General features: G+C 52.0%; 7 protein-coding genes across 7 annotated transcripts; 4 read left to right on the plus strand and 3 right to left on the minus strand.

Moving 5' to 3' along the window:
* Positions 1–10: 10 nt before the first annotated feature.
* Positions 11–348, plus strand: PtrM4_003530 (uncharacterized protein; the record flags this gene model as incomplete). Its single annotated transcript, XM_001930396.2, has 2 exons — positions 11–104; positions 167–348. 2 exons carry the CDS (start codon positions 11–13, stop codon positions 346–348), a joined length of 276 nt encoding a protein of 91 aa, XP_001930431.1.
* Positions 349–746: 398 nt separating this feature from the next.
* PtrM4_003540 (uncharacterized protein) lies at positions 747–1,505 on the minus strand (the record flags this gene model as incomplete). Its single annotated transcript, XM_001930397.1, has 1 exon — positions 747–1,505. The coding sequence occupies one exon, from the start codon at positions 1,503–1,505 to the stop codon at positions 747–749; it is 759 nt and encodes a 252-aa protein (XP_001930432.1).
* A 395-nt stretch (positions 1,506–1,900) lies between these two features.
* PtrM4_003550 (uncharacterized protein) lies at positions 1,901–3,184 on the plus strand (the record flags this gene model as incomplete). The annotated part of the gene is made up of 1 exon (XM_001930398.1): positions 1,901–3,184. One exon carries the CDS (start codon positions 1,901–1,903, stop codon positions 3,182–3,184), a length of 1,284 nt encoding a protein of 427 aa, XP_001930433.1.
* Positions 3,185–3,590: 406 nt separating this feature from the next.
* Positions 3,591–4,610, plus strand: PtrM4_003560 (uncharacterized protein; the record flags this gene model as incomplete). The annotated part of the gene is made up of 1 exon (XM_001930399.1): positions 3,591–4,610. The coding sequence occupies one exon, from the start codon at positions 3,591–3,593 to the stop codon at positions 4,608–4,610; it is 1,020 nt and encodes a 339-aa protein (XP_001930434.1).
* A 2,479-nt stretch (positions 4,611–7,089) lies between these two features.
* Positions 7,090–8,025, plus strand: PtrM4_003570 (peroxidase multi-domain protein; the record flags this gene model as incomplete). Its single annotated transcript, XM_001930400.2, has 2 exons — positions 7,090–7,761; positions 7,816–8,025. 2 exons carry the CDS (start codon positions 7,090–7,092, stop codon positions 8,023–8,025), a joined length of 882 nt encoding a protein of 293 aa, XP_001930435.1.
* Positions 8,026–9,425: 1,400 nt separating this feature from the next.
* Positions 9,426–11,126, minus strand: PtrM4_003580 (Glyco-hydro-61 multi-domain protein; the record flags this gene model as incomplete). The annotated part of the gene is made up of 3 exons (XM_001930401.1): positions 9,426–10,588; positions 10,636–10,917; positions 10,967–11,126. 3 exons carry the CDS (start codon positions 11,124–11,126, stop codon positions 9,426–9,428), a joined length of 1,605 nt encoding a protein of 534 aa, XP_001930436.1.
* A 1,740-nt stretch (positions 11,127–12,866) lies between these two features.
* On the minus strand, positions 12,867–13,292 carry PtrM4_003590 (uncharacterized protein; the record flags this gene model as incomplete). Its single annotated transcript, XM_066102676.1, has 1 exon — positions 12,867–13,292. The coding sequence occupies one exon, from the start codon at positions 13,290–13,292 to the stop codon at positions 12,867–12,869; it is 426 nt and encodes a 141-aa protein (XP_065964878.1).
* Between the last annotated feature and the right edge of the window lie 70 nt (positions 13,293–13,362).

Below are 13,362 nucleotides of genomic sequence, written 5' to 3' on the forward strand. Positions count from 1 at the left end.
TTTCACCAACATGGTACAACGAGATTCTGAATCGCCACCACTTCAGGCTGCAGTCAAACTGGACAAGGCCGAGTTTGAAGACTGCACGCCCTGTCGCATAGTCGGTATTTCCCCTCATCCAAGCGCATCGCCTCATCTTCTCCTATACATGCTAACCTGACGATAGGTAGCGCAACCTTTGTCGGCCTCGGTGTCTTCACCTATGTCTCAGGACACTCGCAGATCCGCGCAAACGAAGCCGCGATACGAGCTAGCAAGAGCATCTTCGGAATGAGGAGTAGAGGGGCCGCCATAACGGGCACCAGCGCTGTCATGGTTGGGTTGGGCATATACCGCTGCTTCTCCTGAACAAGGGAAGGAATCAACTGTGGTTAGCATGTCAACGAGGTAGCACATGGTCACATCACACGAGCATGTCCGTCGGGTCGAAAAAGTATATGGTAGAATTGTCGGCTAAAGCCATGAAAGTATATCCTCTAGTCTCCTTTGCTCGCTCCTATAAACTCCTCCAAGCTGGTACATGGTATCTTGGTAAACCTCGAAGAACGAATCGAGGTATATTCCCCTTGAAAAGCCAAGAACACCATATTGATGCGTCTATTAAGTTTGCTCCTCCCAATGCATAGAAAATGATCCACTAGCCCTCTGCGCCTCCTGGGTATGATGCAAGTCGTGATTCGTCGAATTAGAGTTTGTCGCCATGGTTCATGCAATTGGACATGTACAAGCTCCGTTAGTGAGTCGGCTTAAGATGTGCGCCCACGCTTGGGTCCACCAGATGACCCGTCTCGTCGGTCGTTGGAGCCGTCGACATTGAAAAAGTCATTCATGAGCCGTCGCTTTTGCCCTGCGCCATTGCCGAGTTGAAACAGGTTCTGAGCGGCGGATCGTTGTAGGTTTCGGGGCGTCGCGCGGTTCGAAGGGCGACGGGGCGTAGGGAAGGCACGGCGAGCGGCGGCAGATACATCCGTTGAAGCATTGTCGTTTGTTGATACAGAGGGAAAATCCTGTGGCGCAGAGAACTGGAAAATGTGGTGTAGGGGCGACATGTCGGCTTCTGTCGTCGTGGCTTCCATTTCAACTGGTGAAGGCAGCGACTCGGATCGCTGTGATGTTTCCGCCACAGACTCGAGCGTGTGTACATCGTCCATGCCAAGGTTTCGCTCCATGATGGGGGAGGAGCTTCGGGCGCGCTTGTCGTCCACGTACTCGTCGTCGCTATCGCTGCTCGATTGTTTAGGGAGAGCACCGTCCAGCCGCTCTGTTGCCCACTGGCGTATCCTCCACCCCTCGCCGTCACCCACACCCAAATTCTCCCTGTCCAGGAAGCTCAAAAGCTCGTCGAGAGCTTCTTGGTATCCATCGGCCCGGGCTTTGTCGAGGTCCGCCAGGGCCGACTTGTATAGATTGGTGACGTTCAGAGCCGCAGTCCGGAACGACTGATGCACATCAGGCTGTCGCCTCGCTTTGGGAAGCGACTTGTTAAGGCTGCGCATCGAGTCCATAGTTGGGTGCACAGCTGGTAGAGGTGCTAGCGTCGTGCAGTCCTTGTTGGGCGTCGGTGGGCCGAAGAAGGCGTTCCGTGGTCGCCGGTGATAAACGATGGTAGTTGGACTGTGTCCCGCGGAAATGAGGTGATAAATTCGATGAAATAGGGGACAGGCCTGTCACTCAAACGTAATGTGGCTATGACCGTTGAGGTGTGCTTTCAACTTCCGTGGTTGACGTTACTCTCTTCCGCGGGGTCGGCGCTGTCACGTTTCTTCAGGCACAAGGCGTAGCGCCAGCTGTTGGCTCGTGCGGCCAACCCTGGGGCGACCTTCACCCAATGCAATCACCGCCCACCCTCATCACTGCCCTCGTTTACTGACGATTCACTGCATTACCGCTCGTCTTCCTGATGTCTTCTCCCATAGAACGCCTCCCTGTTGAGATTTTTGAGCTTATCGCGACAAATCTTCGTTTGCCGTCGTACAGGGCCCTGCGTCTTTCGTCCCGACGGTTGCAATTGCTCGTGCATGCCGCTTTTGCCAAAGACGCTTTCTCCGAGCTGCACACTACCCTCGGCTCGTGGTCGATTGATCATCTCATCAAGATTGCAAGCCATCAGCATCTCCGCAATGCCGTCAAAGCCATTCACGTTCGGCTCCTCACTCATCTTGACTACGAGACCTTAACTTCCATCACCCGCCTGGGCATCTTCCCGCCACCGAAGCGCTTTCGTAGAGTGTCCGGGGTAAGAGATGAACACATCACCAATGAATCTGTCACGTACGACTATATAACCGGAAGCGAGTACCCACAGCGATTGTATCACGGCCTTGTTCAGGCTTTACGGGGATTCCCTAACCTGAAGGTTATTCGCATTCGTGCCAAGAGCTATGAACCGTTCCAGTGGCGAAATAACATGCCAGAAGGCGACCAGTTATTTCGCGCCAGGTGCTTTCAGACACTTCTCGATGCCATCATTGGCAGCGAGGTAAACCTAGAAGAATTTGCCATGACCAAGGCTGGGTCCAACGCCACTCCCCACAAAGGCGTGCATTTGTCATGTTCGGGATTCAAGATACCCCCGCAGAAACTACAAGCTTTACATCATCGTTTTTCGCATCTTCAGTCGCTCACCCTTTCAGTCGATACAAGTTACAACACCGATAAACGATTACCCGGATGGGAACACGCAATCACTGACTTTATCACTACCGCGCCCAAGTTACGGAATCTGACATTGAGTCTGGACCGCATTTTATGTTTGTCTCATTATGGTGTAGCCATAGTTCGATCGCTGGCATCTTCGTGTCGATCACGAGAGCTTGAACAGTTTCGACTTCACAATGTTGCGCTGCATGGAGATGACCTGAATAAACTCATACGAGCACACGCTGCTTCACTGAAAAAGGTAGTCTTCTCTGATATCCAATTGCTGTGCGGTGATTGGTCTTCAGTTTGGGATGTGTTAAAGGAGTGCGAACGTCTCAAGTTCTTGCGACTGTTCGCGCTCAATGGAGAGAAGGCACCTGTAAGATTTACTAGGCGATATACAGAACGCCCAAATATCACGCTGGATGAGAAGAAGAGCGATCGGTCAATGTCTGATATGCTGGACGACCTCATCGTCAGCTGCGATGCGCAGACCGAGCCCACAACGCACAACATTAATGTCCATCATGAGGATGGACCATAGGCAGCAATTTCACGAATAAACTCTTCTCACACGAGCCGAAATCATGAGCCCCAGCTTTACGTATGCCTCTCTTGTGATTGAATACCAATGTGTGGCTTCGCGTTGCCACGTGCGCCGTGTTCCATGGTACGCGGTGAATATCAGGTTGACCCATGGTTGTGCGTGCGGAAAATGTTGCTACCACGTGTTGTTAATGTGTGTGCTCTTAGGGTGATACTGCGCTGTAAAGGCTGCTGCCTTGCATCAGTTGTGCATGTATACTTCCAAGCTTCCGCTTTAGGCACGATCACCTCTTCCAAGGCTATTCTTGAATCAACACTGGTTTCTCCATCGACCGACCTTGAGTAGCGCTAATAGCGAGAACACTTCATTCGATTCTGTCAGCGCCGATCACGCCAATCACAGCATGGCACCAGCAGCCCAACTATCCAAGGCCGATCTCAAACTCTTTCTACAGCAACTACAAACAAGCTCCACCGACGTAGCGCAATGGAATTCAATGATGCGCATATCGCTCGTCCGTGGAGGACTCATCGACCTCACCATTTACGGCCGCCGTATAGCATCAACTCCCCGCTTCGCCTTGATGGCTGTCTTCCCAACCCTTCTCGCATTTTTGACGGAGCACCTCCGTGCACCCGCCGTAAACTTCAAATTCGATGTACCCAAGGCGCACAAGCGGGGAGAAGCATTCCAATCGCAGCTCACTTCAGCAAAGGAGAAGATGTCCGATGTGCAAATCAAGATCCACGAAGCAGCGCTCATTGAGATTGCACAGTGGCTCACCGCACTGTGCACCCCGCACTCAAATACTCTAACAGGTGCTTCACTGGCTATCGAGACGTGTATCCGCTTCATCTGTGCGAACATACTCGGCTCTCCAGAGTACGTGCAGCACTTGACCAACAAATTCGTGGAGCAGTCTGCCAGGTCTGCACTCACTGCGACTGGAATGACTGAGCTCGTCAAGTCCTGTCGCGGTGAGGAAGACGCCTTACTGGTCGGCCTAGCCTCTGAGCTGATTCAGAAGAAGCTCGACAACCAAATCAATCCGAACGACCTACGCGGATTTATGGCAGCGGATGGGAATCAACTCCTCAAACTGAAAGTCGAGAGCTTGGAAAAAGATATGGAGCTTGGACATTTCGAGACTATACAAAAGAGTGGCAAGACCGACAACACCATTTTGGGATTTGAGGATGATAGTAAGGCGGCAAACAACCGCGTCCGCAGCAAGAAAAGCAAGTCTAGGGTTTACGAGGTTACAGGTGGTATTGAGGTGGATGGTGATGATCAGGTCGTCGAGATTGATGTAGATGGTTGGGAGATGTTCCCCAGTGGCAATGAGAGCAGTTCGTCGGCAAAGAAGCAGAAGATCAATCACAAGCGTGCCGCTAGCGATTATAACGTTGCTGAGTTGGTCTAGTAAGCGGGGGTGACGTATATGGTGTCTCTATGGAAGCCGAACTATCTTCTTTGTGATCGCCTGGATGGGCGTTCGACTAAACAGATGAAAATTGAATAGCCGAGTTTCAAAATTGAACGATATTGCACAGCCACATCAGATACACGTGTGCAAGAATTCAGCCCCTCGAGTGACAGACAGAATAAAGTTCTGACAGATACTAGGTGGCTAGCCACGAAAACGCTCATCGACAGGCCACATGACACTACATGTCAGCTCTTAATCCGGAGAATTACGTATGTGCAGTGGCGTCACTACGATTGATTAGGCAAGTACCCTTAGATTTGGCGGTACAAAGAGTTGGCGAGGCAATCTTGGTTTTGTGGCACCTGTTTTTCCTCGGCACTGACGAAGAGATATTCAGGGATCCTGTCAACCGGCCAATGTCTTGCCCTAGAGGTCAGGGGCTGATAGATATGGTGTATGTGTGACAGGGTTACCGGGTAGAAACGTTAAATAGACTGGCATAGTCAAGCATGTATGTATTGATGAAAGTCAGCAACGCAGACTCTACAACATTCATGGCAAGTACATGCTTAACCGATTGAAAGAGAGACTTGAGACGATCTATACGTTGAGATATGCAACGGGGAGAAGGAAGCTTCCTCGTGGACTTGTAGCTATTCCGACTCCTCAGGCATGAAGATGGTGAGACATCACATTGGATTCAATGAAACGCCACGAAAAGACTCCACATGCTGTGGCAAGATAGGGTATTACGCCCGTAACTATCTCTAGATAACAAAGCCTGATACTCAAGATGGCTAAGAAACAGTGTGGGCACAGCCTTGGGATCGCCGCTCGCTTGTGACTATACCTCGCTAGCAGACTCCGCAACAATCAATCGATTGACATGATTGATTCCTATATAGGTTAAAGAATTACTTCATTAGGCAGCCTTTAACCTAGATAGGAATCAATCATGCCGATCCGATTGATTGTTGCGGAGTCTGCTCGCTAGTAGGGGATATCCAAGGATCCCCACTTGCGGCATTTCACATGTTACCTCGCCGTTGGTAGTTCCAAATCCGGACACTGTTCATGTGGCGTGACCATATCGGAAGTTTTGGAGGTACGAAAAAGGCACCTGCTCTTCGTTGTTTCCGGAATAGCCACACCCCAGACCACAAACGGGAACGCCCCAGACCCTGGCTGCTTAGCATGTGGGCACCGGTGAAAACCCACCGTTCCAGAACGGTAGCTCAAGCACCAGAGCCGAACCTAATCTTTGCTGCAGCGACAATCTTCCCCCCAGAGAAAGCTGAAGGGTGTGAGATCTGCACGCATGCTTGTTTCCGTCCAATCGTGTGCGATGTATAGTGATGAGATGGTTCGGAGAAGTGGGTAGCGGGGCTGACCGGCGTGTGGAGGCGCGAGAACGAACATGGCCCAAGCTGGCGGTCGAGGTTCCGCATGGCTATCACCCAAGTACCTGGAACAACAAATGCGCATCTGCGTACCGGTAGTCCTGGGTCTGTATATTGCTCTTCATGTGCGCCTAACCCCGTGGCTACTGTCGAGGCAGGTACCCACACCACGGCAAAGGCGCATGAGCTAGTTAGCGGCTAAAACTCTGGATTCTCCGCCCGGTCTAGTTAGTTACAGGTTTCACGTTAATCTCAACAACAACAACAACAACAACAACAACATCGCTCAATCGTACTGTTACACATACACACACACAAGTACCAGGAACATATCGGAAAATAGTACATTCCAGTGCAACTTCGGCTCTCCAGGGTCATGTCCGGTAATTCTGCATCACCATGCCGTACACGTGTCTTGCATAGCGGGCCACCCATGGGTCGATCTCGTGTCGGAGCTTTTTCACCGACGCCAGTCATCAGCGGCTCGCCAAAGGCTCAAGACCAGCGCCCAAGACTGGAGATAAGGTTTAGCTCGCCTGTCAGCAGCTGAGCCCTACGCAGGCCACAGTATGCCACCGTGCCAGAAGTGTTCAACGTAAGCGGAAGTGCCATTGTTCCACCACGACTTAGTCCACCAATGCTGCCGCGTGGAATAGTAAGGTTGTGTAAGTGGAGACAGCAAGGCTCCGGTGAAAATGGAAACAATACATGGGCATGTGTGTGGAGAGTGTGCGGGACTGGCGGGTGCGACGGCAGTCTAGTCAATATTGGATTCTGACTATGCTGACGGAGCTTGGCGAGGTTGACACCATGTAGCGTGAGGGTGTAGTGCTTGACTGTCGAGGGGCAAGTTAGAAGCTCGTTTACTACCGAGATCCACAGTGCCTTTCAAGGTATCCTAGTCTGAGTATACGATAGAGTATATATATCGCTTTGCTTATTCTCTGGTCTCACTTCAGCATCGACCATATTACAGGCTTCGACCACAGCCCCTTGGACCCTTCACTTCCATCTTTGACTGTCATTACCTTTTCCATACACATCTGCATAGAATATATCTCTACTTCCCCAATATGCGTTTCTCACCAGCATCTTTCCTTGCTCTCGCAACAGCACCAACCTTTGCCCTCAATATCTGGCCCCGCGCCTCCAGTTGCCCTGCAGTCTGGACCAAAGTTGCCGCAGAACTCCAAGCAGACTTTGCCGGATGCACCGCAGATGCCCACCAAAGCATCCGCTCCAGCTTTCATGACTGCATCAATAATGGCTGCGATGGCAGCCTGGTTCTGACCGACGAATGCGGTCGTGCAGAAAATATGGGCCTTTCGAAAATCTGCACCAAGATCCAGGGTTGGGCCACCAAATATGATGTTGGTGTTGCCGACATGCTTCAGTTCGCCGCTGCTCAAGGCATTTCCGCCTGCCCTCTCGGACCAAAAGTACCAATCCTCATTGGGCGTAAAGACAGCAGCGTTGCGGCACCTCTGCACAGCGTACCAGGAAGCCGAGACCCTCTGGACTCTATCCTAGCCGCATTCAGTGCAAAGGGATTTGACGGCAAGGATGTCGTTGCATTAATGGGCACGCACAGTGTCGCCTTCCAGTTCTTCGACGACCCATCACAGGCGGGAAAGACTCTGGACAGTACGCCTAACGTTTATGACACCACATTCTACAAGGAGACCAAGGATGGAACAGCGCCGTACACGCTGCAAAGTGACAAGCTTCTCTCAAATTCGAGCCAGGTATGTTTCCCCCTGTCCCTTTCTTCCCCAGATTCCCACTCACATCATCCACAGACTGAGAATGCTTGGAATTCCTTCATCGACAATGGAAATGCGTGGGCAACTGCTTTCGTTGACGCATGGGCTCGCTTTGCTGTTATTGGAAACGACCCCAGCCAAATGGTAGATTGCTCTAGCTTGGTTCCTGCATCAAGGGCCAGCAAGAAGAGGCAGGCTGCTGTTGCCGCATTCACCAAGAAGATGAGTGCCAAGTGGCGGTTGTAAAGGGGTAGCCAGGGTGAGATGCGGTGTTTTACGACAGGGATTATGTCTGCGTTTACGATGTCATGCCGGTTGATCTTCGTATTGGGCGTTACCTTTGTCCTTTTCTGGCATTTTCGGCGTTGTTCCGGCGCGTCGGCATTGGGGGATCAGCGAGTGCGGAGAAAATCCTCCTTTTCGTGTAAGATTGTTCGCTTAGCTAGGATTAAGTTGGTTGCCGTCTTTCCTTCTAGACCATGACGATCAGATTCAATATTGATCTTCACATCCCTGTTGTCGTTCCAAGCACCTCCGTGTACCCTCAACGTTGACGGTCTGCTTATTCTGGATTAGTGTGCTTACCATAACACTATTTCGGGACCATCCCACAGCGTATCTGACAGATGCTGGGTCATGTTACAAGTGAGCCGGCCAAGCGGGTGGTCAGGATGTTAAATTGTACAAGGGGCTGGTACGACGGACTTCATAGAACGATAAAAATGCTTGTCCTGCATGACCTGGTCGTTTCGCGAGCGAGCTGGTGAGGCTGATGACTGCGGAATTGCCCATCGTTTGCCACTCACCCATGCGCAGTACATCCGCAGATCCCGGTCGGCGGCCTTGGTGTACTGTATGCCGATGTCTGACTACGATGATCGTCCACAACGTTGCACTGAGCGTCTCTCAAGATACCTTCATCTCACAAAGAACCACCTGATTAGGGTAATGTGATAGAAAGCACTGGACAATAGAACCGTTGAAGATGCATTTGGTAATTCTTTCCTCTTAGGGGTAGACATAAGAACGGTGAGCAGGCGCCAGGTGTTCTAAATAATGACATCCCGAGTTTTTGTTGTGGAACAAGCCTGTCACTTCGCGAAGACCTTTGGTCACTTGCTGGACTGTAGTTATTCTTCTTAGAAGAAAAAAGAAGTCCTAGTATCGCGCATGACAATCACTTTCAGTATAGGCAGACAGGTAATATGCGTTCTATGCACGATCATCCAGCAATAATTGATGTCAACCGTAAACGCATGTCACTAGGGTTGTCCTTGTCAATGTAAAATATTTGATTGAACATCGGTGATTGTTGGGACAACACGGATTAGATACGTTCCAGAGTGAAAAATCGATTGCTCTAAGATCAGAAAGATCGGAAAGGTCTAGTATTTGTACATAGTCAGCCGGATCCTTGGCTCGGATCCGGAGTCTCAAAGACCCGATCCAGTCACATGATCACCGACGTCCGACATTGATTCCATGACCGCGAAAACATCACTTAGTCAAGGAATAAATCAAGTTATATCAAAAGGGTTGCCATTGCGAAAAGAAACATCATTACAAGAATCGAAGTCCCCCATCTAGGAGGAGTATATATACAAGGGACGAGTGAGTTTTCATCATCACGTCAGTGGGCGAGACGTTCACAAGAGAGCATCAATCATGCGGCGCATCTTAGCAGCGGTCTCGCTACCAGCTTCCTTCTCAAGCATAGCAATGAAGGTTTCGAGGGTGTACTTCTTCTCACCGGCACCGGCACCTGGCGAACCAGAGGAAGGCGCACCAGAGGCAGGGGCACTAGAGGAAGGCTTGCCAGAGGAAGGTTTGCCAGAGGAAGGCTTACCAGAGGCAGGGACACCGGCAATGGGCGCAGGAGAAGCTGCAGGGTACGAGGGCTGGATGGCAACAGGAGTAGCAGACACAGGCTCAGCAGCAACTGGGGCAGTAGATGTAGATGCGGGAGCCTCAGGAGAAGGAGTGGGCTTGGGCGCAACGGGAGAAGGCGAAGGCATGGGGCCCTTGCTGGGACCGGGTTGGTTGGCTTCAGGCTTAACGCATTGGAAGTAGTAGGGGTTCCACTGCTTGCACTCGAGACCACTAGCACACTGTCCAGCGCCCTTGTAGTTGATGCCGCCGCACTGGTAGTATTCCTTGATGGGACCCGAGGGCTCAGATGTAGCACTGGGACGGACGGCGGTGATCATGGTCGAGAGGGTTGCGGTACCAGGGAGCATGGTTGAAGTGCTGTTGGCGACTGGGTATGGAGCAACGCTGGAAAGCTGAGGCGTTTGGGTAGGGGCAACCTCGGACGAGATTGGGGCAGGCTCCGATGTAGACATAGCAGATGTGGCAGCTGGAGAAGAAGAAGCCTCGGCTGGGGTGGCAGAAGAAGGCGCAGCCTCGACAGCGGCACTGGTGGAAGATGGGGCAACGGTGGAAGCCGCGGATGTCTTGGAAGCGCTGCCAGGAGCGGGAGCGGCCGGTGCGCCGGAGATTTTGCCAAAGTCAAGGAGCTGGGGCTTAGCCTCAGTACCGCTAGCGATGAGAGCAGGGCCAGGAGCGGGGTACGAGTCGAGATCGGCGTGAATAGAGAAGCCAAGGCCGGGACCACTCGCGATGTAGGCCTCGGGGAATTTAACACCCTTGGGCTCGAGAGTACCGCTTCCAGTAACGGTAAGCTGGTAGCAGGTCATGTAATGCTGGGCACCACCGGAAGGGCCAGCAGCGTGGAGAGCAATGGCCTCAGCACGAAGGAGGTAGTCACCCGGAGCGATGTCCTTGGGAATGGTGAAGTCCAGCTTTCCGCCTACGCAAGCGTCAGAGAGGTATCATGCAAAGAAGAAAGTGACATACAGTTGTAGTTTAGGTCCTTGGTGCCCCAGAAGTCGTTGTCTCCCTGGGTAGCCGCAGGGTTCTTGGCCCAGGTGTTCTGGTAGACCTTGAAGAACTCGCTTGAGCCGTCGGCAGTGGAGGCATCCTCAACCTTGGACATGTATGCGAGAACGGGTCCCCAGTGTGCACCTCCGATAGCCTGCTCGGTACAGTCACGGGAGTTGTGTTGGTGCATCTCGATAGTCACTGTGTCGCCAGCCTCGAAGTCACACTTGCCCTGAGCAGCAGCAGGGTTGACATTGCCTGTGACTGTTAGCAATGTAACAATAACAATTCTCTTTGGCACACTGACATTGCAGGGCGGTGCCTGTGTAGCTCTCGACAGGGCTGTTCGACGGGGGCAGCCTGGCGCAGGTGCTCTCGAGATCTTTGCCGTTCTTCCAAAGTTGCTGCCAAGTGGCATGGGCACTGGCTACGGCCGTGATGGCGGAGAGAACAGCTGCGGTCTTCATGGTGTGTATGGTGATGTGAGTAATGATGTTTCTAGCGATGGACAAGTCGACCAAGCGACAAATGAGTGACTGAGAAGAAAAGAAGGAATGAATGCGGAAAGAGTGGGTTGAATGAATGTTCAGCGCAGCTGCGGTGTCGACTCAAAGCATGGTGGGATGAGGGCTTATATCCTACCAGCGCAGATGACAACGCAAGCCGTGAAGCCGACGAACCGTTAGCATCTGCATACTTAGCCGTTTCGTTTACCACCGGCCGGAGCTAGAACGCAGCGACAGGGCGCCATGTGCCTGGAGCAACATGCGTATAGATGAACGGAGGAAGGGTACCTATACCAAAACCAGGTCTGTGGGTCTGTTTTGACATCTGACAGTTGGTAGCCGTTTGGACCTGATTGGTGGATCATATCCGATGGCTGCAGGGTGTGCCATGTAGGGCTTAGTGACGGTTTGAACACAACTCCGACGACATTTTACTTGCATTGCAGGGGCATTCAACGTTCCTTCGTTGATGGTTGGCAATGAGATAGCATGGACTTCCAAGTCTCGTCCGATGCTTTGGTCATCTCTTAGGCGTGGGGTGCTCAAGCATCAGTAAGTTGTCGACTCGGCCGTCTGTCGCGGACTGAAGATTCTGTTACCGGAGATGACAGCTTCATAGCAATAGACTGCAACGGGAGAATTTAATGATGGGATCCTCCGTAATCTTACATGTCGGCAGGCAAAGTGCAATGCAGGTCAAGTCGCAGCGGAAGCATCCGCTCAGCGCAAACAGTTCTCACTTGGCTGCACCGGCCGGTTTCTGCAAACAGACAGACAGTCAAGCAGCAAAAAGATGTGACCCTGTACTTGATAGTTCGTGGTGACGCGGAAATTGTGCAGGACGAGAGAGAACATGTGGGTGCCTAGGTGTTTTGCGCGCGGCATCACGTTGAAACGCTGGGCGGGGCGCGTCGAAACAACATGTGCGTGATCGGTGCAGGGATTAGAATCAACACTGCACACGAGGAACAAGAGAACATGCACGCTGTGCGAGGCATGCGGCGTGTTTGGAATCGTTGTTTTCGCAAGCCGGTGGTGCAAGAAGGTCAAAGGCTCAGCGGTGGTTCATGTAGATCAACGGACCGACCACAACTCGGCTATTCCAAACAGCGGCTATGACGTACCGCTCTGCTGCGACAACATCTTCATCTGTCGTTGACGATATCCAGACCAAGCACAATAAACACCTGTTCGAAAACGCAACAAGTCGCGCGTAATACCTGAGCAAAACTGGAAATCGCGGCCACTGTGGCTTTTGCTGCCAACATAACCACTGCTGACTGCTGAGAGAGGCCGAAAGCTGCTGTTGCTTGTTCTATTGGGTTTGACCGTGCCGTAGTAGTGGTAATCGCACACACGCAGGGACGGGATAATAGTTCTGCCGGTCGTCGTCGATGTTACGATACTGGGGATGATGCTTGAATGCGAAATATCGCCTCATGTGCGCTATCAGGATTATGCCGTACACCAAAGTGGTGCCATCCCGAAGGCGACAAGGCAATGGCCTAGACCGGTTCATGTGCGATGACTTCCGGTTGGGCAGCGAAATCTCAACGCGTGACGTGTTGCAAATGTTACTACTGTTCGCATTGCTTCAACGACGACATGGGAGATTCGCAAGGTTTTCGTTGAGGCACACGGGCAAGACCTCGCCAACCGACGGCAATGTTGTTGCTAGCATGCAAGGGTAACTAGCCGATGTCAATACATGACGCAAAGACAAATTGTTTCACGATTTTGTTTTTTTCCGCTTTGGATGACGCGGGCGGAATCATCATCAGCGACGTTCTTGGCTGTGAGCGCCACTATAGCAATGTCGGTGGCGTAGACGGGAGCTGGCAGATGGGTTTGTGGCGGAGGGCTGAACGTGTATAGAACCGCAAGCGCAAGTGCAATGCAGCCACAGAAGCCATGCACTTCAGCTCCATAAGTATTTTGAATCGATATATGCAGGTACAGACCGGACTCGTGCTTTGGCACGGCAAAGTGGAGCGAGTGCAAAAGAAAAGCAACCATAATCCCGAAGCCGCGCAAAGAGCCATGCGCCCTCGTTGTCGAGAGAGGGTTGGCATGCCGCTCGGCAGGAAGCGCTGTGAAATCGTGCTGGCAGTTGGCCAAGGCTAGCATGATGCAGTTCGCTTTTCTATGCTGCGGCATATCTAGGACTCTACCGGGCGACCGTTTGAGGGGGACACCA

This window comes from Pyrenophora tritici-repentis, chromosome 1 (assembly GCF_003171515.1).
Source record: "Pyrenophora tritici-repentis strain M4 chromosome 1, whole genome shotgun sequence".
Taxonomy (NCBI): Eukaryota; Fungi; Ascomycota; class Dothideomycetes; order Pleosporales; family Pleosporaceae; genus Pyrenophora; species Pyrenophora tritici-repentis.